The 23396-nt window shown below is 44.6% G+C and overlaps 1 protein-coding gene across 7 annotated transcripts in view; it reads right to left on the bottom strand.

The window, feature by feature from the left end:
• KLHL29 (kelch like family member 29) overlaps positions 1 to 23396 on the bottom strand; it is a 437205-nt gene that overhangs the window by 21691 nt on the left and 392118 nt on the right. For all 7 annotated transcript variants that reach the window (XM_064146375.1, XM_064146376.1, XM_064146381.1 and 4 more), the window contains 4 exons: positions 21031 to 21229; positions 17366 to 17548; positions 14393 to 14573; positions 907 to 1100 (listed from right to left, as the gene is read on the bottom strand). In XM_064146375.1, the coding sequence (XP_064002445.1) occupies positions 907 to 1100; positions 14393 to 14573; positions 17366 to 17548; positions 21031 to 21229 (757 nt within the window). The remainder of the gene's footprint in view (positions 1 to 906; positions 1101 to 14392; positions 14574 to 17365; positions 17549 to 21030; positions 21230 to 23396) is intronic.

Genomic DNA, 23396 nt, shown 5'->3' on the forward strand with positions numbered 1-23396 from the left:
AACCCAAAACATTCTGTGATTATAGGGTGCAAAAGCAAGCCACCCCTAAGCAGCTTCATTGTGATAACTGTATAAGCACTGCCTGTTTGGCTACCCAAGTATAGCCAGACCAAAGGCTGATCACAGCCACCCAACACAGAGCAGGTAGCCCAGGCTGGCTGCCACAGTGCAGTAAAGCAAAATGCTAAATCACACTTCCAAAAGCAGCTAAACACCCATGGTGCAAATCACCACAGAAACCAAGTAACTTGCAATCTTCTGAGCATTATCCTAATTCTGGAAAGAAATCTGTGCTTCTGAGGCTGGCTGGTATGGTGGCAAAGTCTGGCCTCCTGTCTTGTTCTTTATTCTGCAAAGCATTCTGTGAGATCGAAGGCATTGCAAATGAGTAAACACAGTTTTAATAACCAACACACCTCGGAAATTTCAGCCTCTGAAGCACACACAGCTTTGGATACTGCTGATAAATCCCAGTTAAGGATGACCACCACTTCCCAAGAACAGGTGGCAGTACAACAAACCATGAGAAATAATTCATTAACTGAGTGTTGGTGTAGCAGTGCATGGACCAACACGATGCCAGGATGAAGTTTCACTGCACTTTGTGATTTTTTTGATCTAAAATTACTAGTTGTCCATACCTAATAAATGCTTTCCTTTCTCCTCTACTTTGAACTCATCACTTTTAGCTGATAACCAGCTGCATTAATGAGTGACAACTGCCTTCAGTAAAGATCCAGATAATTGCCTCTCTGCTATAATACATCATGCATTCCTGCCAATCTGTTGTAAACATATTGCCCCTCACCCTCCAACTCATTCGCTTTCCACAAAGGCATTAAAACAGACGTGGCACAGAGACTGCTGTTCTAACAGGGGCTTGCTCTGACACCACGCAGCCCTTACCGATCATGGGAGACTCTATGAAACTCCATGCGTTAGTCTGAGGGACGTAGGACTGCAAGACCCCCGCAGCTCGCCCGGCTTCATTCACCCCGCCGAAGACGTAGATCTTCCCTCCGCAAACGGTTGCAGCAGCTGAGTGTACGGCCTTGGGCAGAGGAGCAATCGTCTCCCACTGGTTGGTTATTGTATCATACCTGTGATGACAGCAAGTGGAGTAAGTTGAGATGACAACACTGGGTGAACAGTAAAGACAGGACAGATAGGTGGAGAGATGGAACAGAAAGGCAGTTTGACACAGAGAAGAAAAGCAGAGGTGGAAATGTATTTTTTAACATCCTACAAATTCAGCCACTTGGTAAACAGCATAATTAATGCTTTGCCTAAGCTTTGAAAACATTGAGAAGAGTCCAGAGAAAGCTGGTTCTATTTTCTGTATGTGCCTCTCAAATCCCATTATAGTCCAAGCTAAAGAAACTCAGGACATCTTTGTTGGGATGTCTTCCACTAATTAATTTCTTTGAATGAGTATACAATGACATTATTCTCGCAAATCAGCGCGGTGATATCCAATGGCAACCACATGGAAGGCAATTGCTAATATACTTCACTTGTTCAGCTGGTGGAACACATCTCACCTGCACCATAATGCAACACGATAGCTCTTTTCACTCTAGTTAACTGACCAGCGATGCACAGTTTGTGCCAGAGCAAGCTGCTTCCATTTGATTTTCATTGTGCAAACCAAACTACTGTGCTCCACTGCAGGACGCTGTGAATGTTAACACCAGGGGAAGATTTCACCATTGCATCCATATTTGACGTGAAGCAAGAGGAAAGAATATGCAGGAAAAGTGCTAAATTAGTTTAAGGTCCTCAGTATCTGATTTAATTAAGCCATAGACCATAAGGGATGTGCAGTTAATAATCCAGGGATGAAGACTGATTTTAGACAATGTCACAATGTACAGATGCCAAGTTAAAGATAATATGGCAGTGATCCAAATAGCTGCTCAAAAATGAGTCGTGGGGACAGTGGGGAATAATGTGAATTTTAGGCTTCTGTATTTCCATGTAATGGCATATTCCATCAAACAGGAGTTTCCTGTGTGGTGATTATTCAGAACTGTTGACTGCAAGAACAGAAGTCCTCATCATCCATTCAGGGCTTTTGCTCTTACTGCCAATGATACACAGTATGAAAATGTGAAATGAACCCATGGCCAGGCACCCATCTGTAAAAAATGATTTAGAAACAGGGGAATTCTCACTTTCTGACATGTCCCTCAAATTCTCACTACTCAAACTTGAGGAAGGAAACAGGAGACCTAGTTACCCAGCACATGGAAGTACTCAGATTGTCTTTGCCAGTGAGTGTTCCAGCCCCAAAGCCCAATGTGCAGAAGGCAAAAGCAGAGCACGGGAGAATAAAGAACCACCTACTTGGCCTGGAAGGCTAATAGGCCTATTATATGTCCTGGCTTGCCCCACCCTTCAGCTGATGGAGGAAGCAAGGGCGGGAGGAAAACAAAGGCTTGGGTCATTATGTCCCCTCCCAAAGTGATAAACAGGTACCTGCAGGTGTTTAGGTACTTGTGGGTGTCTTGCCCAAATAAGGGTGCACAAGCCCTGGTTTCACCTAATATGGTCAGTTTGGCAAATGCCACTTTGATTGGTGAATCTCTGTGGCCAAAGGAGCCATTGCACTCGGGCAAGTAATATAAACTGAGCTAAGTTGCTAGCAGCTGTGCTGCTTTTGCCTTGCTGCCTCTGCCTCACTGCTCTGTTTCAGTGCATGCTCCTCTGCTCTACATTCTGCTCTGCTCAGACAACATGCTCTGCCTCACTGCTCTTGGTTTGGACATTGTGTTCTGCTCTGCCTCATGCCTCAGCCCAGTTTAGCCCTGATGTTTTGGGCTTGAACTACCTGGAAACTTAAGTGCCTCAAGTTTACCAGAGGAAGGCAGTAAGTGCCTCACAATGTGATGAGAAGTGCCACTGACATCCTGCTCCCTGCACATCTGCAAGAGATCCTGCATGCATCTCTGCAAATCTCCATGCCAAGAGGAACCAGGATCAGGTCAGAGATCATCTGCCTCTTTCTCAGCACCCTGCTAGAGTCTGCGAAGATCTAGAAGCTTCTCAATGGCTACCAAGATGCTGAGCAGCTCCAACACTGCCACGAAGGAGCCAGGAACTCTCTTGACATTCCTACTCCACCGCCGTGAGTAGCACATACATCCCCTAGGCCTCTGGGCTGCCTTTTATTTGTAAGTGGGGCAAAGGCATTTTGTGGGTAAACTCTTCCAATCTTCTGATTCTCCTAAATTAATGAATTGCCATAAGCATCCCTGTGAAGATTTTCCTGACCAAATTAGAACCCAAATTTAACTAGTTTGCATGCAGTTTGTGAGCAGGGCTTTCTGGAAATAAGAATGCCACATATGTTTTAATCCCTGCCTCGTTAATTGCCCCAACTGAATCACTACTGCAGGAGAGTATCAGGTTTGAGAATAAACCACAAGACCATGGGATCTGATGAAATGCATCCACAGGTGCTGAGGGATGGCTACTGTCTCATATTTGAGAAGTTCACAGGACCAAAGGATATTAGGGGTTGGAAGGGACCCAAGGAGATCATTGAATCCGACCCCCCTGCCAGAGCAGGACCATACAATCTAGCACAGATCACACAGGAACACATCCAGACAGGCTTTGAAAGTCTCCAGGGAAGGAGACTCTGCAACCTCTTTGGGGAGCCTGTTCCAGTACTCTGTGACCCTTACAGTAAAGAAGTTCCCCTTGTGTTAAGGCAGAACCTCTTATGCTTCAACTTACACTCATTGCTTGTATATTGAGCTAAGCTGTAAATATAAGCTTCATTCTAATTTCCAGAGCTGGCTGAGTCTAGTCTGGGTGATTTCCAAAGTGTGTGTGTGGGTGTCCCCAAACCATCACAAGTACTTAAAGGCAGCCTACAGAAAAGACAGGGATGGAGTCCGTAAAAAAGTGTAGTGATAGGGCAAGAGGTAATGGCTTTAAACTGAAAGAAGTCAGATTTAGATTGGGTATTAGGAAGAAAATCTTCACCAAGAGGGTGGTGAGGCACTGGAACAGCTTGCCCAGAGAAGCTGTAGGTAGGTATCACATTTCTGGAAGTGTTCAAAGTCAGGCTGGATGGGGCTTTCACCAACCTGTTCTAGTGGAATGTATCCCTGCCCATGGCAGGGGGGTAGGAACTAAGTAAGTTTAAGATCCTTTCCAATCCCAATCATTCTATGATTCCTTCTATGAAAATAAAAGGGAGAAATTACATAAATGGTAGCAACAGCACAAAATAAAGTGCTTCACGAAAATGCATTAATGAGTTTCCAAGTAATATAACTGAAAGTAATTAACACACTCATAAAAGTGAAGCAAAAGCAAGAAGGAGGCAACCTTTAACTAAAACAAAATTAGGCAAGTCCCTTATAATGAGCACAGAGAACTGCCTTGTACAATGCTCTAAATTAGTTACTGAGAAATTAAATTCATCTACAACAAGTGATCAAAGGGAAGAAATCTAACAAGATTAAACAACATGGTGCTGGGAGCATTCAAGGTGACACACCTATATTGCACTGATTCTTAATGTTTGGTACCAAACCCAAGTCTGCAGCTGCATTTTGATTGCACAAGCAACTCCTGCAGGTAAGGCACCGCATGCTGCATCTCCTGCATTTGCCCAGCAGCTATGCAAAAACCTTGCATATTATAAACAGCTTCACATAGTGTCTTTGGGTTACACTTTGCTAAGTCACCTCCTGCAGTAATCTGCATCTTGGTAATTTAATTCTTGATGTCTTATTAAAAGCTGGTTAAGAAATTGGTCCTAATTGATTGGGAACTGTGAAAAGTAACAGAGCTGAGAAAATCTGACCTACTGTTCCGTCCTAGTTTTTCATATCCTAAGATATAAATTATACCTGTCAGCTGATTCCTGCCTCACACCAGGCTTTCTCACTTAGCATGAGAAACATCTGTGGCCAGTCTGAAGTTGGGACAGTGAGCAGTTCCACTGCCTTCCCTGGCACTGGCCAATAACAGTTCCCAAGGCAAGATATGTTCCTGACAGTGGTTTTCTGTGTCCTACAACATGTCTGAGAAGAAGGAATTATATTCTTCAGATATGCTGGGGACTGGGTGTGTTTGAAGACCATGTCTATAGGAATACTGGAGAACAGTTCAAATTATGAATACAACCTCTTTCTGCATGGATTTCACTGTTGCAACCTCAGGTTGCCTAGAACTTGTTTTTCACCCATTTTCACTGCTCTCCATTTATGCTCTAAGATGAAAGAACTAATCTTTATTGCTCCTGCCGTCTTTCATCTGCTACTGGGAAACCAAAAATGGCTAGTTTAATTTCAGTTGCTGAAAGCCAAAGGCTGCAGGTCTGCTGGATATAGGTGCAAGTGGGGCAGCTTAAAAAACCCATTCTTATCTTGAGGGTCATTTGGTTTAAGTAATCACTGAAGCAGGTGGAAGCAAGTCCTTGTCCATGTAACAGATGCATCTAATGTGGGTTTTACACAGGATGCTCAGTGAAGTAATCCTCTTAAGTAAGTACCTAACTTACCTCTGAGGCTGAAGAGAAGTTGGAGCCCTTGAGGCTTCCTGATACCTGCCCATCAAGTCTCTCCACCCCCAGGAATTTATTCCTCTGGTTCATTCCTTCCTGGCAGAACTGTAGACCTGATTTCTACTCTCTATTTTGCTTCACTCTTCACTCACCAGAAAGGAATTATTTCTTTCCTGTTGCATTATAAAGCTGTCTGGTAGCTCTCTTTCACATATGCACTTGCAGAAAATAATAAAGTCACCTCTTCATCTTCTGTGGGATAAACTAAATAGACTAAGCTCCTTAAGTCTCTGCAAGGCAAGTTTCCATCATTTTGGTCTATCTCAAGACAGCCCTTAATGTGTTCACACAAGGATTTGCACCAGATTAGCTAAATTGGTTTAAAAATGAATAAAGTTAAATCTTTGTAACCTTCCAGGGCAGGAAATAATGACACCTGCTTTACTTTTCTGCTCTAGGGACTCTGTTGTGTCATCTCTGGTGTTGCCATCACTCCACTGCCACCAGTGCTAGTGGGGCTCCTTGACTGCCTTTAATACTGGCTCTGCTCAGGTGCCAGGAGGGAGGGAACTTATTTAAAGAATCATCACTTCGATCTCTTTCCATTAGTCAAGCTTTGCATTTGATTCCCCTGTTTGAAGCTATAGACAGAGACTTAATGGGGGCTGGCTTCAAGCCAAGCAAAGGCTCTTCCTCCTTCTCCTCCACTGCTCCCTCCAGTCCCGGTGTATCCATGCTTGTCCCTGGTTATGGACCTACCAAGCCCATCCAATTTGCTGAACTTGAAACCTCAAGATCATTTCCTTTCATGTGACTGACTCCTGGCTCTGCAGCCCTTGCACACTACGGACTCACATGTGCTTTTACCTGCATACCCTCACACACCTTCCTCTGCCCCCAGAGCAGTCCCTGCAGCCTTGCAGTCCACAGCCCTGCCCTGCTCTGGGCATCAAGCTTTCCACATGTGCTGGATGTCTGTGTCCCTGTCTGTCACTTCACATGCACTGAGCACCATTGCCTCACCTGACCCTTGTGCAGTCATTATCCTCTGGTTTATGTTTTATTTATATACCCACGGCATGGCAAATGATCTGAACCTAGCAAAAACACAGCACAAGAGAGCAGATGCAGAAATAACTTTGCCAGTTTCCACAACTCTTCACTCTGAGGATTAAATCTGTGGGCTGATCTTCCTCCTGCTTTAGTCATTTAATTCAACACCTCCTTTTTTTGCTCTTTCCCTACCATCTCAGTATTAACAGCAGAAAACCTTTCATTTCAAGCTGTGCTGTTTACTTCTCTGTCTTCATGACTTTTGATCTCTTTGCTTCCTGAAAGTATTTGTTTTTCTCTTCTCTGTGTCTTAATTTCTTTCCTTCTAATTCCTGTCTTAACTTATTTATATTTATTCCTTACATCACGGTCAGCTGCTACCAGCCATGCACCTCCATCCTCTTCTACGTTACTCTGTTTGCAGGAAGGTTGTGATTTGAAACAAAGCTGTAGAGTGTCATACTGATCTGCTCTTCAGATGGTTCACCTGTTGTTTAAAATCACATTAACAGATTACTGCTTTTTGCCTTTTACATTTTTTCTGACTATTCTGAGGGGCTGAAGACTCTATCCTTGAACAAGGCTACGTATTTCATTTTCTTAAGACACCACAGAACCATCAGATTGTTTAGGTTGGAAAAGAACTTTAAGACCAAGCCCAACTGTTAACCTAACACTGCCAAGATCACCACTAAACCGTGTCCCTAAACACCATGTCTACAGCACCTTTTAAACATCTCCAAGGATGGTGACTCCACCACTTCCTTGGTCAGCTTGTTCTAGTTCTTGACAACCCTTTTGAGGTAGAATTTTTTCCTAATGTTGAATCTTAACCTCCCTTGGCATAACTTGGGGCCATTTCCTCTTGTCCTATCACTTGCTACTTGGGAGAAGAGACCAATACCTTACTATAGTCACTATTGAGGAGGTCATAGAGCACAATAACGTCTCCCCTCAGCCATTCTCTTTTCCAGACTAAACAACCCCAGTCCCCTTAGCTGCTCCTCAGAAGACTTGTGCTCTAGACCCTTCACCAGCTTGTTCACCCTTCTCTTGACACGTTCTTCTTGTAGTGAGAGGCCCAGAAATGAGCACAGTATTTGAGGTGTGGCCTTACTAGTGCCAAATACAGGGGGATGAACACTCTTCTGTTATGCTGTTGGCCTTCTTGTCCAGCTGGGTACACTGCTGGCTCATGTTCAGCCAGCTTCAGCAATGCCCCCAGGTTCTTTTCTGCCAGGCAGCTTTCCATTCACTCTTTCCCACACCTCTAGCATTGCATGGCGGTTTTGTGACCCAGCACTTGGCCTTGTTGAACTTCTTACCATTGGCCTCGGCCCATTGATTCAGCCTGTCCCGCTCTGTAGAACGTCCCTACTGTCAAGCAGATTAGCACTACCATCCAACTTCTAGCCCTCTGCACTCTCAGTAAGTCTGCACTTGATCCCTCACCCAGATCATCGACAAAGACATGAAACCCAACTGGCCCTGAGGAATACAACTTGTGACTGGCCATCAGCTGGATTTAACTATATCCATAGAATCATAGAATCAACCAGGTTGGAAGAGACCTCCAGGATCATCCAGTCCAACTGAGCACCCAGCCCTATCCAGTCAACTACACCATGGCACTAAGTGCCCAATCCAGCGTTTTCTTGAACACCTCCAGGGATGGCGACTCCACCACCAACCTGGGCAGCCCATTCCAATGGCAAATCTTTCTCTCTGGGAAGAACTTCCTCCTAACATCCAGCCTAAACCTCTCCTGGCACAACTTGAGACTGTGTCCCCTTGTTCTATTGCTGGTTGCCTGGGAGAAGAGGCCACCCCCCATCTGGCTACAACCTCCCTTCAGGTAGTTGTAGACAGCAATGAGGTCACCCCTGAGCCTCCTCTTCTCCAGGCTGTGCACCCCCAGCTCCCTCAGCCTCTCCTCATAGGGTTTGTGTTCCAGGCCCCTCACCAGCTTTGTCACCCTTCTCTGGACACCTTCCAGCATCTCAACATCGCTCTTGAATTGAGGAGCCCAGAACCGGACACAGTAGTCAAGCTGTGGCCTGAGCAGTGCTAAGCGCAGGGGCAGAATAACCTCCCTTGTCCTACTGGCCACACTGTTCCTGATGCAGGCCAGGATGCCATTGGCTCTCTTGGCCACCTGGGCACACTGCTGGCTCATCTTCAGCTTACTATCTATCAGTACCCCCAGGTCCCTTTCTTCCAGCCTGCTCTCAGCCACTCTGTCCCCAGCCTGTAGTGCTGCTTGGGGTTGTTGTGGCCAAAGTGCAGAACCCTGCACTTGGCCATGTTAAATCTCATCCCATTGGCCTCTGCCCACCCATTCAGCCTGTCCAGGTCCCTCTGCAGGGCTCTCCTACCTTCCAACAGATCAACACCTGCTCCTAGCTTGGTGTCATCTGCAAATTTACTGATGCTGGACCCAATCCCCTCGTCCAGATCATAAACACTCAAGCCTATCATCGCTAGCATTAAGCTCAAAACACTTTCTAGCAATCAAAATGCTTCCTAGCAAACAGAGCTACCCCACCAGCTACCCTACCACCCCTCCACCCTGGACTCTTCCTCTTCCTTCTAAACAGTTTATAGCTATCCAACGCAGCACTGGAGACGTGCAAGTCATCCCACCAAGTTTCTGAGATGGCAAGTACATCTATCCTATTTCTCCACTGCAGAATGGCTTACAGGTCTTCCTGTTTGTTACCCATACAGTGTGCACTGGTGTAGGTATGATTCAGTTGGGCTACTGCTCCCACTACATTTCTGCAGGGAGAAACCCTGTCTCAATAAAAGAGTAGGTTCTGAAGCAGTTTCTTTAAAGATTATAAAGCTTACTCTTTACACTGAATTTTTTATACTGTCTTCCAAGTACACACTGTCAACCGAAGTAATCTCCCCATTTTAGACAACCTTATTGTAAAAATGCTGTCAGGTCAAGGGGATTCATCTTCTGTCCTTCAAACAGATAATAACCACAAAGCACCCACATTTCCACCCTTATAGTCACATATATTGTCTTGTCAGCATATGCAGCCTTCTTGGCTCTCAAATTGCATATATTACAGGGCCCATCCATTATCTAAAAGCCTAGTTCATGGATCCACTTCATTTCGCTGCCTCTCAACTCATATCTCAGAAGAAGACAGAAAGTGTAATACCCTCTCGCCTAACACCTAATGACTCGCTCCCTGTCATACAGAGACTTGCCGGAGGGTCTTGATGGAGAACTGCAGCCATGCTGTTATTTCCCTAAACACTCATTCCAAAAACATAACTCTCCCTGAACATATAGCCATGTACAGCCACAAAAATGGACTTATAACTCAGCCCCTCTGGCACATGCATATTGTTTTAAGATGAATAACGAATAGCTCCAACTCATCTGTTTGTGATAGTCCCATAATACTATTCATCAAGCTGGAATTTTTACTGCCTCTTTACAGACAAATGGCAGATAAAGAGTAAAAAAATCTCAGTCCTATTGAAGTTGATGGGAAAACATCCACTGATTTAAGTGGTACCAGAATTTCTGGTTGAGGCTGCACCCCTCAGCATCAGTGACACAAACAAAAGCACTGAGACAGCAGCCCAGGAGCTGATGCCATAAACCATTAGGAGCCCAGCGGTACCTACTCGCTTAATGTCTTCTAATAGTGCAGTCAGGTGGCAGCATGTATAGGTCTGATGGTCTGACATTTGTTTTTAAACAGCAAAATGCAGTAAGAACATCTTTGTAAGATTGTAGCCATTTAGGATGAGCTATTATGAGAATTCCAGGGGAAAAAAAAGGAGTGGAGAACAAGAAGGAAGCCTGGTGATAATGCTATTTTCTCTGTCTTCAAAGACCTGCTGTGGTGAGGCACCCTGCAGCCTCCATGCTCTGGGGCTGCTAACTGATAAGGTCAGGGTAGGCCACTTTGGACTGGAGCTGTGCCTTCCACTGTGCCAGCAAATACAGATCGAAATCCAGCCAAAGCTGGACACGTTCATGCTTGAGCTGACTGAGCAAGGAGAAGGCAAAATGTGGTTGGGAAAGATAAGCTTCATGTGCACGAAGGGAAGTGGTTAAATGGCCTAGCAATGGAGGGTATCCAGTGCCTTGCCTTTCAAACTGGTAGCACAGACCAGGATTGCATTGTCAGGCCTGGGTAAGCTCCTGTACCTCCATCTAAATGGATAACAGAGCCTCCTTTGAGGTGAAAAACTGACCAAAACCCAAGAGTGTACAACCCTGAAATCCAGCACCGAGGGGATCAATATTAACCTCAGAGGTAAATGAAAATTTTGGCATCACCTGACTTGGCACACACGATCAAGTCACTGTATTCATAGAATCACAGAATCAGTCAGGGTTGGAAGGGACCACAAGGATCATCTAGTTCCAACCTCCCTGCCATAGGCAAGGACACCCTACCCTAGAGCAGGCTGCCCACAGCCTCATCCAGCCTGGCCTTAAACACCTACAGCCATGGGGCCTCAACCACCTCCCTGGGCAACCCATTCCAGCCTCTCACCACTCTCATGCTCAACAACTTCCTCCTCACCTCCAGTCTGAATCTCCCCACCTCCATCTCTGCTTCATTCCCCCTAGTCCTGTCACTCCCTGATACCCTAAAAAGTCCCTCCCCAGCTTTTTTGTATCCCCCTTCAGATCCTGGAAGGCCACAAGAAGGTCACCTGGGAGCCTCTTCTTCTTCAGACTGAACAGCCCCAACTCTTTCAGTCTGTCCTCACAGGAGAGGTGCTCAGCCCTCTGAGCATCCCCATGGACTTTCTCTGGACATGCTCCAGCATGTCCCCATCCTTCTTGCAATACAGTGCTTTTCCAAGACCTGCTGACTGACAGAGAGGTTTCTCTCCTCTAACTAGTGGTATCTTGGAGTCCTATCCAAAATAACATGATATTTGAAAAGGAATATGCAGACCACACAGGGGCAGACAATCAGTCACTTGCAGGGAGTGTGGAGAGAAAGAGAAGGGAAAGTCAAGAGGTGGACCTTAGCTGTGAGACAGCAGAACACTGAGTAATTAAAGTGACTTTACTTTGCACTTTAATGTTCAGGTTTTTTTAAGTTGCAACCCAAATTCAGAAAGCCTCATTGCCTGCAAAAGTGGTTACAGTGATGTAATTCCTAGACACTCAACACAAATAGGTTGCCTGGTCCAAATGGGAAAAGCTTTTGCCTGAAATGGCCTGGCTTTGCTTGGACCAGCTAGGAGGGTCAACTTTTTCTCACCTGCATCTCTAACAGCAGACCCTGAAACACCTTTTCCAAAATGCACAGCTTCAGCCATGCCATGCTTTGCTTCTGTCATCTCCAACTAGCATTTTAAGACAAAGAATAAGAAAGAAAACATCTCAAAACCTCTGTGATTTCTTGGCACAACCCTAAGGAGGCCATGTTGCACTTTTTCCTTGGCTTTGTCTCAAAAGTCACTTTATAGACAATAGCAGATTAATTATAACCACGGGTTTAGCAAATCCCCATGACAAGCCATCCTTATTGTGGCTGAGACAGCATGTGCTGAAATGATAGGGAGCAAATCTGCTCTTTTCCCACATACAAGTCTCTTGGTGGACTTGGAGCTGAAAACCAGCACAGCTGCTCTCGCTGAGCTGCGCCGGGTACGCTGAGGGCCTGAGTGTGACTTTGCAGGCTCCAGTGTTGTTTGTGGCAAGGGCTGGGGTGACTGAGATGAAAAGGAAGGAGAGGGGTGACTTGGATTGACTTGGGAGTTCATTCAACCAACATTCTGGATCCTAAAGAGCCCATGATAATTAGAGCAGGGACAGAAATGGGAGCCTAGGAAAAATAAAAAGAGATACTCTAATCAATGACATCTATCAAGACACTTATCCCCAGTAGCATTCTTTTGAGGTCCATCTTTATTGAGAGATGGAAGGACACACTGTGTCTCTTTCCTGGCTTCACAAAAATGTTTCTGTTAGCTAAAAATGTACTGATTTAAATTACAAGACAAATACCTTCCAAAATAAATCTGAATAAAATGGTAAGATTTCCTTCAAGGCAAGTCCTGAGGGTAACGTCCACCTTAAGCTCAGGACTAAGGAGGGGAGCAACACTCACAGGGTGCACTCACTGTTATGATTTATCACTCATCCTTTGCTGTCTGCTTTTCCCTAACTTGCTCACTGTGTCATCATCGATTTGTCAGGCCATGGCCAAGACAGCAGGGAGGGAAAGGTACCTGCAGACCTTGTCCCACTCTACACATCCTTTCCAGGGATTTTTTTGTCACAAATAATTTTATTCACAAATTTGGCAGAACAGTACCAAACACATGAAGACAGAGGTCATATGTGAACTGTGATCACTCAGCACTAGGACAGGATCTCCCTGGCCATGCATACAGGCAACTGGTCTGTCCCATAAACTGACCTAGGCAGAAATCCTTTGGTAATGAAAAACTCATCACACAATTACAGACTGCTCCAGAGAGCAGGTCTGCAGAAGGAAACTTTACTTTTGGCATTTCCTAATTTCCTGTGTGTGTTTTGACTTTGAAGCATTAACAAACTGTTAATACAGGTTTTGCTACTTGATATTTACAGTATCTACTTAATTGAAAAAATAAACACCCACTGCATAAATGGAACACTAATGTTGCTGCACCAAACCCCAGAAAGAACAGATTGAAAGCATCTTTAATCCTAACCTTTTGAAAAATGTTCATTTTTACTTTCTCAAATCTTTCTTAGTGACTTATCCCCTTTTAGCTTGCCCTGTAAGGCAACTTTTACTGGGAAGTGCCTGCTTCAAAAAAATGTTGCTGAAGAAATAAGTATTCAAATTCAGTTACGTAAAACAGAGAAGACATATATATGAGAAGAAATATTTTTGGTTGGCAGAGTCACTAGGGAAGACCATTTTACAAACTGCCACTGTTGTAACAATGCATTTTACAGCGTGTGGGCAAGGCTAGGGCTTTGTTGAACTGATTATTCTTACATACTTACATAGAGCATTTCTGCTTTTTTAATGGAACCACTGATATGCATCCAAAATCTATGGGTTTACTGAATGTTCAGGTTGACATGGAATTAGTTGGGTTTGGAACTCTTAGTTTGTGATGTGATTCCTTTGTGCTTTGACTATATCTTTTTTTTTTAAGTTGTACATGAGAAAAGGAAATTTTTTATGTATGTGGAGTCTTCTTCAAAAGAGCAATTTCCATTCTCTCCCATTTCTGTTCATCTCCTCCAAGCCAGGAATTCAAAACAGTCTGCGTTTATTGGCTGTTTTACTCAGAGCTTGGCAGGTCCAGCCCCACACCAAGACCACCAAAGAGAGGATCTTCCTTCCAGGCAGGTCAAGGCTGAAGTGCTTTACCCAAAGAGAACATATGAGAAAACTGCTCTGCTGTGTATTGTGGGATTTTTTTTTGTGTTGTTTTTTTTTTTGTGTTGGTTTTCTTTTTTTTAAAGGATTTTTTGTGATCTCTAAAGACTTTCATCAGTACTAAATTCAAAGGAAGTTTATTAGTTCATTGTTTAATCTGTGTAAAGTGTCCAAAGAAGCTTAATTCCTCTCTTCCCTCCCCAGAGCAAACCAACAAACAAACTGGCAGCTTTTGTCTTTGGTTTTGAAACAATGCTTTCCACTGAAGCCTTAAAAAGAAATCTAATCCTGCGTAGTTTTCTCCTCCCTTGGCTGTTATAAAAGCTTATTTTAACACATACAGAACATTTGATGTGTCCTTTAAAAGGAAAATGGTCCTTTATCATAGCATGAAGAAAAAGCTGCAGAAAACAGCATGTGGGTTTTGGTTTTTTTTTACCTTTCCACATGGTCAACGTTGCCTGCCACACCGACCCCTCCAATGGTATAAATTTTCCCATCGTACACCAAACTGTTATGTCGACACCTGGGGACTGTCATGCGGGACACCAGGTTCCAGTTATCGAGCAAGGACATATAACACCAGACATCAGCAAGTGTGACACCTGACTCCATGCCACCTAGTACCAACGGGAGGGCGAGAGAAAGAAAGAAGAGAGAATTATGTGAGATGCTGCAATGGCAGCAGCTTTGCACACAGCAATCAAAGCCAGTTACAAAGTAGAAACTCTTCAAATTACATTTGACTAATTAAAATAAATCACCCTCAATACTGAGCATCTGTTCTGATGATGCATATCTGTGTCATTTATTCATGCACCCTAAAGGCTGTTTTGTAAAAATAGGATGACACGAAGAAATCAAGATGTCAGACTGTGAAGGACATGTTCATAAGGGGATAGGCCCTTTCCAGTGTTCATAAATAACTTCCAAGCTACTGAAGTAGTGCAATACTTAGAAGATGATGTCAGGAGGCAGAGCCTACCTTGGCTTGTAAGACACAGGCCAGTCTGAAATCTAAAATGCTTAATACAGTGATGGATTGAAGCAACACACACGTGGGCAGAATAAAGTAAGTGCTTGCACTGTAGGCTTAATGTCTGATTTTCAGGGACACACTTCTCATTTATTTTCATTTGTTGACAAAGGAAAGAACCAGCTGTACCCCTCCTGTATACCAGTTTGAGATGCTCCAGTGAAGTATTCATGCTAGTTATTTTTTAACTTCTGACTGAAGCTTCCAAGACAGCCTCAGTGGATGTCATACCATGCCAATTCTGAAGTGCAAAGTGGTGAAACGATTGATTTAAGAACACACTGGGATTCGGTGGTTGTGCCAGGAAAAGAAACTAGACTCGGGTCTGTGGTTTAATGAGAAAACCAGACTTCCTCCTTTGTATTTTGCTCTCCAAAGCTATGCAGTGTGGGGTCCAGTACTTTGAGCTTGCGGGGGTTTATTCCCAGTTCTGTTGGTTCCCCTTCCCTTTTTCCTGTGTCTTGTAAAAGTCTGAACAAAGCAAAATATCAACTGCCACTCAGGTAGGTTTCCAGCCATGCAGGACTTCCAGCTCTCCTCATGCAGCCACTGAATACCATCAGGTCACTTATCCAGATTCAGGGGAAAGAGCTGACATGAGCTTTGAATTTACAATTCAGCAGTTTTTGTTAGCAGGTATGGCACAGCTTAAAATGGCTCTACATATTGGAAAGTACTTCAGCTAAGAATAGCTGAAAGTCAACATCTCACAAAAGCCTCCATAGAAAGCTTTCGCTCCAGTGGCAAAATGAGCATGGGCAAAAAACACTAAGAAATAATTTCCAATCAATCCTTAGGGCCTCTATGAAGTATTAATGGAATTTAACACCACAGGCAGCAATTTACTACAGAAAATGCAGTGAAGAAACTCGGCAAGGGAAAGGCAACAGCTGTAACCCCTTACTGGTACTGCCTGGTGCATCTGTAGCTCCCAGCTACATCCTCAGATTGCACACATCCGAACCTCCTTGCCCAGGCTCCCCATTTTATCATCAAACCTCCACTCAGCTGCCATCAAAGCATCCTTGCATTGCCTGGTAAGAACTGCTTTTCCCCCTCTAGCCAAGCAGAGCTACCATCAGATTGCAAAAGCCCAGAGCCCGTGATGCTGTGGGCAGAGTGTAGACAGTTACTTTGGGAGTTAAAGCCTTTTAAGGAGTGTGGTTTCAGTTTCATTGAAACTAAGAAGATTACAGGGATAGTGACTACTGTCAAAAGAGAGGTCTCAACAACAAGTACAAAACATGAATGCTCCTGTAAGCAAATACTCTAAGTGTAGGTCACATATTCAGCAGTGTAGCCTGTCTGTCTCAAATTCCCAAACCCGCCATTTAGACTTGACTGCAGCCAGTACTTTAAATTGTGTTTCTATGGCAGTGAAACCTCTTTGCATGCTTGACGGTTGTCAGACTTATTTTCTTCATGTTGCAACTGCAAAATACTCCTGTTGACTGCTTTGAGAGAACATTAATGCCACAGAGAAATGGAGAATGATAAAAGCAGGGCAATCCCTCTCTCCCAGCTGCCCTGACACTATTTGCCCCCCCTCCAGGAGAAGCTGGTAAAACTCCAGCATATCCTTTTGTGCTGCCTGTGGTATAAGAAGAAACTTTTATTCCAGCCCAGTAAATCTGGGGGGATGAATGGACTGAGAGCAGCCCTGTGAAGAAGGAGCTGGGAGTCACTGATGAAAAACTGGAAATGATCTGGCAGTATGTGTTTGCAACCCAGAAAGTCAATCACATCCTGGGTTGCCTCAGAAGAACTGTGGCCAGCAGGTCAAGGGAGATGAGTCTCCCTCTTTACTCTGTTTTCCTGAGATCCCATCTCGTGTACTGTGCTCAATTCTGGAGTCCCCAGGACAGGGAAGACATAGACCTATGCAAGAAGGTTGAGAGGAGAGGCACAAAAATGGTCAGAAGGCTGGAACACATCCTCTGTGAGGACAGGTGAAGACAGCTCTGGTTGTTCAGCCTGGAGAAGAGAACGCTCAATGGAGACCTTATTGTGGCCTTTCAATACTTAGAGGGGGTATATAAGAAAGATGGAGAGAGACCTTTTACTAAGGCTTGTAGTGAAAGAACTGGAAGTAACAGTTCTAAACTGAGAGAGGGTACCTAGATTTAGACTGGATGTAAGAAAGAAATTTATTACAATGAGGGTGTTGAGACATTGGAAAGGGTTGCCCATGGTTGCCCAGAGGGATGCCCATATCATTTGAAGTGTTTGAGGGCAGACATATGGGGCTTTGAGCAACCTGATCTAGTGGACAACGTTCCTGCTCATGGCGAGGGGGTCAGACTAGATGGCCTCTAAGGGTCCCTTCCATCCCAAACCGTTCTGTGATTCTATGTTTCTATGAAATTGGCTGCTTACCTGAGAGATAGATGTTGTCCCCAGCGCTGACCACGCTGAAAAACTCACGATCATAAAAGGGCAGGCTGGCCAGTGGGTACCACTTGTTGTTTTGAGGATTTAAGCAAGTGACTGCTGTTAAAGCACGTTGGTTCATGCCAATCATCTGACGACCCCCAACTAAGACTATTACCTCAGCTACACCTAGGATTCAAGTAAGAAAAATAATATTATAGAGAAGTGTCATTTCTCAAGCAGACAGGAGCCTATCAAAAATACTCAGCGGTCAGGATAATTTTAACTATTGTATATAAATCTGCTGTAGACTGCAGAATCAAATCAAGAGGAGTAAGAAAAAAGGGAGTGTGTACGAATGTGTGGGTAAGCAGTGGGTGAAGAATAACACTAGGAACATGCTTGGGAGAACTTGGGAGGGAGCATGCCATCTGGGCAAAACTTGAAGGGGAAAGGAAATGAAAAGGCAGTTCCATGTAAAGACATCTGTTGATTTCCACAGTCTTTGGGTGAGACCTGCAAGTAGCAAATTCCTGTTCCATTGAAGCAAATGGAGATTTTATCAAGTTTTGTGACAGCTTTGAAGCCTGGACATTGTCCAGGGAAAGTATGTTTGGACTTTAACTTGAAGAAGGTGTCTGGGGGGAGATTTATGCTATAGTTATGGTTCTTCATCCTCATTTTTCTCTGCATATAATCTATTAACATATAATGTTCTTATGTTCTGGTGGTATATTTTTGTTGTTGCTGTGGGATTTCCAGATGTACATAACATGTGCTCAAGCTATGGAGCAGAATGTTAGTGTATTAGGTGCTGGGTAACATGACAGAGATGGCCCCTGCCCTCCTACAGTAACTGATATTTTTCTGTGCTTGACCAGCTTCCCCAAGGCCCTTTAAAACAGGGCACACAGCAAGACAAATTCTCTCTTCATGTAGATGGACAAAACGTTTGCAATACACATCTCAGAGGTGGTATATCCATTTCACAACCAGAGCTGAATCAAATCTGATCTGAATGTTACTCCAGAATCACCCCCACAGTGATGGATCACAGTTTAACTCCGGGATGCTTTTTTGGCTTCAACCTCAAGAGCCAAGTGCCGGGGATAGTTTGGATTTAGCATTTAACGGAAGCGTTACATTCTGCAGCAATTGTAAGCCTTGGTGCAATTTGTTGCCAGGAGAGGTAGGCTTAGAAGCGGGATCGTGAAGCCATGAGCTGGAACAAATCATCATTTCAGCAGACAAGTGTGTGCAGGTAAGGGGGTCAGAAGCATAGAAGTGAGATTGCCAGCAAGAGAGATTAGGAGCTGCGGCGGAGAGAAATGTGTCTTGGGAGTAATGGATGATTGTCGTTCTTCATTAGTGTTTTCAAAAAACACATCTGTGTCATTCCAGCAAGGTTACTCTCTTAAAAGTTATTAACTTAGAGTGCTGTACAGTTTCAAATAAATACTTCTTAGTAACAAGAGATCATTATTTTTGCACCACGGCAGAAAATCTAATCACCTGTGCAAGACACAACTTGATTATAATCAATGACCTCGCGAGGGCATGCGACGTGCTGCAGCGAGCCCACAAAGGGTGCTTTGAGATCCTTTGTGCCTACACGAATGCTGTTGATATGCAAAATAACATGACTCTATATAATTAGACTCTGACCTAAAAAACTATAATCACCCTCTCTTACCCTGAGAGAATCACTTTTCCCTCATCAACAAGCTTCTGGAAATGGATCATATTACACCTACAATTTTATATACATAAAATAAGCACTTTTCAAACGCCGCTTCAAACATCACACCATTAGTCGTCTTCAATGAAAGACTTTTTAGGGTAGATTGTTATTGAAAGTCCTCTACACTTCATCTTTCTGAAAGGTGCCTTGATGAGGCAGTCTCCAGAAGCTGCAAAAAACGGGGCTTGATATGCCATCTCCATGCCACATTAGCATCAGTGGCAGTGACAGAAAGTTTTGTCTGGCTTTGTGATCGTACTTGTGGGAGGCGGAGGAGCAGGCAGCATGTTAAAACAATTCACCTGCTTCATCTGGCGCCTTCTCGGATGCAGTTTTGCCACATATTTGCACCACTGGTGAGAGACCTGGAGCACAGCCCTATGAGGAGAGGCTGAGGGAGCTGGGGGTGTGCAGCCTGCAGAAGAGGAGGCTCAGGGGTGGCCTCGCTGCTCTCTACAACTACCTGAAGGGAAGCTGTAGCTAGGTGGGAGTTGGGACTCTTCTCCCAGGCAAGCAGAAACAGGACAAGGGGACACAGTCTCCAGTTGTGCCAGGAGAGGTCTTGGCTGGATGTTAGGAGGAAGTTCTTCCCAGAGAGAGTGATTGGCATTGGAATGGGCTGCCCAGGGAGGTGGTGGAGTCATCATTGCTGGAGGTCTTCAAAAAAGGACTGGCTAAGGCATTTAGTGCCATGGTCTAGTTGACTGGATAGGGCTGGGTGCTAGGGTGGACTGGATGATGCTGGAGGTCTCTTCCAACCTGTTTGATTCTATGATTCTATGACTGCATTTAGGCTATTTCTGACATTACCACGGTATGTTTGGCATTTGGGTATTCTCTGTGTGTTTTCCCAAATAGGAAAGCACAAGCCTTCCTCAAGTGAGAAAACTCTTGAAGAGACATGGTTCTCTACAGTTGCTGAGTTTGTAAAGGGCAGTACATCATATGTGATCCATTTGTTTTGGAAGCAGCAAACACTCTGAACTGGTACTGTGAGCCTTACCATAAGAAAATAGCATGGTTACACAGGGCTGTGAAAGTGAGCCTGTTTTGTGAATATTAGTTACACCCTCCCCACAAGAGGTTGAACGGCAAAGAAGCACATTATTCACTTATTTTTGCAGCTAGAGAAACTAAGGGTAAGGGGATCACTTCCAGACAACGGGGGAATGTCACAGTCTCTGCCAAAGAGAATAATGCCTAAAAACTAAGATTTCAATCCTGTTTCAGGAGCGTACATTTAAACACTCATGTCTGAATACGTGTGTGCTAGTTTGAAGCAGGCTAGAATGTTTTGGTGAGAAGAACTAGGTTACAGGCTGTGAAAGGAAAACAATGGTGATGTCTACTTCGTTCACAGTCTTGCTGAGAAGTATGGGAACAAGAAATAAAAACATTTGATAACCACACTCTTGCCATTGCTCTCACTGGGGCTGCTGGCTGAGCTACATCTTACTCTCTAACCTCACCCTCCATTTTGGGCTAACCCACCTTTGCTTCTTAACCTCTGGCCGAACCTCTATTCTTCCTTGGGATTGAGGTAAGGTTGAGAGGGGTAGGGGGAAGGTGAAGGGATAGTTGAGAGCCTCTCCTGGGGACTCAGGTTTCTGGGAGGGCTGTTGTGTTTCTGTATTACCTTTTACCTTGTATATTTCTGTATATAACTGTATATACTGTAAACATCTGCTTGTACATTGTGCCAGCTGTAAATAATAAGCTTCATTCACATTTCCAGAGCTGCTGAGTCTAGTCTGGGTGATTTCTAAAGTGTGGGGGGCGGGGAACACCCAAACCATCACAACGCGACCAAAGTAGACATGGAAAACTGAGCTTGAAATATCAGCAGGCTCTGAGAAGGAGCCATGTCCTGGCTGCACCTAGGGACCACCAGACTAGAGAGATGGTGTTATGGAAGGAATTTCTGCTTTACCTGCAGAGAGCCTGGGCCGGGTCCTTGGTGTCTGCATCTCTTGTCGGGCGTGCGGCAGCATGTGATAACGTTTGGCTTCGTTCACTAGGTCTCGGCAAGCCTCCGAAGACTTTATCAACTCCTCGTTGTCAACAACGTTTAGCAGATAGCTGGGATGGATGAAGGGGAGACGCACCACTGCCAGCAACTCTGCAGCATACTGTGAGGGGTGGAAAAATAATAACATGCTGCAGCCTTCATGCTGCTTGTCACATCCACCTCCTTCCCTGCAGACTGTTCTGTCCCCCAGCCTGGAAAGATGCTTGTCATGGATGCTATGTGTAAGCCCTATCTAGCAACCCGGTGAGATAGAGACAACAGAGCCCTCAGTGTTCCCCAATCCAGGCTGGTTTCAGTCCCAGGAGACTGAAAACAGTCTTCAAAAGGTGGCAACACTTGTTGTATATGCCTGTATGGAGGGATTTCTGAAAGAAAAAACTCATTTTATCCCAGGACAAAACAACCTTGTGCAGACATGGAGTCAGATTTTTAATTTTCTGAGTTAACCTTGAAATGTGAGTGTGAGTGTTGCAGTACAAAAAAAAGAAACCCAAACCAAGTGGGTTTTTTGGCACTATAAATGTGAAACAAAAGCCACTGAGTGGTGTAGATTTCAACAACTGCTAGGTTAGAGCCTGAATAATAACAGCCAATTTGCTAAAAGTCTTTTAATTAATAGGGGTTGTTTGTTGGTGAAATAGATCAAGCAGTTGCAGCTTTTGGGGAAGCCAGGCTCCAGAGGGTGCTATACAAATACTGACAGTAAGTTTCATCTTCTAAATAAACACATTAAACCTTGGAGGGCAAAGAACACCCAAGCAAATGAAGCTGTCTGTCACTGAACACAGCTTAAAGGAGAACTAAATCTCAAGAGAGAAAGCTGCAATCGACAAACCAAGAGTCCATCCCCAGATTATTCTTTTCATAGATAATTGGCTATATCACAACACAGCACGAATACAGTGGAAAGCAGAGGAACAGGAAAACACAGTACTTGAGAAGCCATGCACAAAAACCAGGATGCAAACTAAGGATGCACAGCAGTAAAAAATAATCATCTGGTGTAATAAATATTCATATAACGACAGCTTCCAAAGATCCCAACTGGGATTGAGGCCAGGATGCAAATAAATATTCCCAAGGTCCGTGTGACTGGTCCTGAGAAATGCTGGGTGCCAGCAGCATATGCTGCCCTGCAGATGCCTCTGGTTTTCTAGAAGCTACTTGGCTCTCCCTTACGTTTTCAGCAGTGTGCCTGTCCCTGCAGTGCATGACAACCAAGTGACAGCAACAGCAGGGATGGGAATAGGGCAGGGGCACAGCAACATAGGAGGACAGGGCTATAGCCTCAGCCAGCTAATGGGCTGGCCAGGCAGGTGAGGACACAGTGACACCCAAGACTGCTTCAGGACTTCTCCTTTCCCCATCCAAATGGAAGAAGCAGGCTTAATTTCAGAGGAAAACAGAGGATTTCTTCTCCCAATAGCAATTCACAGTGCTCTCCTACCAGAAAGCCACATGAGCCTGGTGCAAACTTATGCAAAGCAAGGATGTGACTACTTTTGGAGAGCTGCACCCCACAGGGCAGCAGGAAGATGCCCATAGTCTCAGGCTGCTTCCCAGCCCTCTGCTCACCGGTCCTCCTTGACATGGGCCAGCAATTTTAGGTACAGCCCCAAGAGTTTTGGTCTGGTCACTCCGTAGTTGTTGGTGGATGAAAAAAGCAAGTGATGCAAAAGTCAGGGGAAAATGACAACATTCATCTTCTGGAAAGTGAGTGGTGAGTTTGTGTCTCCCCACTATTGCCTCTGGCACATTACAGGGCTGAGCAGGGCTTGAGGTCACTTCAACCTCCAAACCAGAAAAGAAGACACTCCTCTCTTTTCCTTTCCTGAAATCCATTTCTAAGGTGCTTTCTAGGAAGTAATATGTCTGTTTCCCTTCCCTGGAGTCACAAATGTCAAGCACTTGGCTGCAGATACCTTAATGCCATTAAACGGTACCTCATAGGAGAGGCAGCAGTGGACATATGGCAGTGGGTGGCAAAGCTCTGATTTCAGGAAGTGCTTTTTTAAAGAAGGTTGGAGGCGTTTAACCTTACATGGGAGCCAAGACAAAACACAGCATTAGGACACAGGAATAATGCTCAGTGTGTATTCTGGGGACAAGCCAGACAACCCCCATGAGAGAGGTTAATCCCCACTACAGGCTGCTCAGGAAGCAGTGTCAGTCACTAAAGGGCAGTTTAAACAAAACTGCCAAATACAGGGAGTGTGTAGTGTAGCAGCACCTTCCCTGGGTGCAGTGGGACACACCAGAGCTGCCCC

Source organism: Pogoniulus pusillus, chromosome 7 (assembly GCF_015220805.1).
Source record: "Pogoniulus pusillus isolate bPogPus1 chromosome 7, bPogPus1.pri, whole genome shotgun sequence".
NCBI classification, from domain to species: domain Eukaryota; kingdom Metazoa; phylum Chordata; class Aves; order Piciformes; family Lybiidae; genus Pogoniulus; species Pogoniulus pusillus.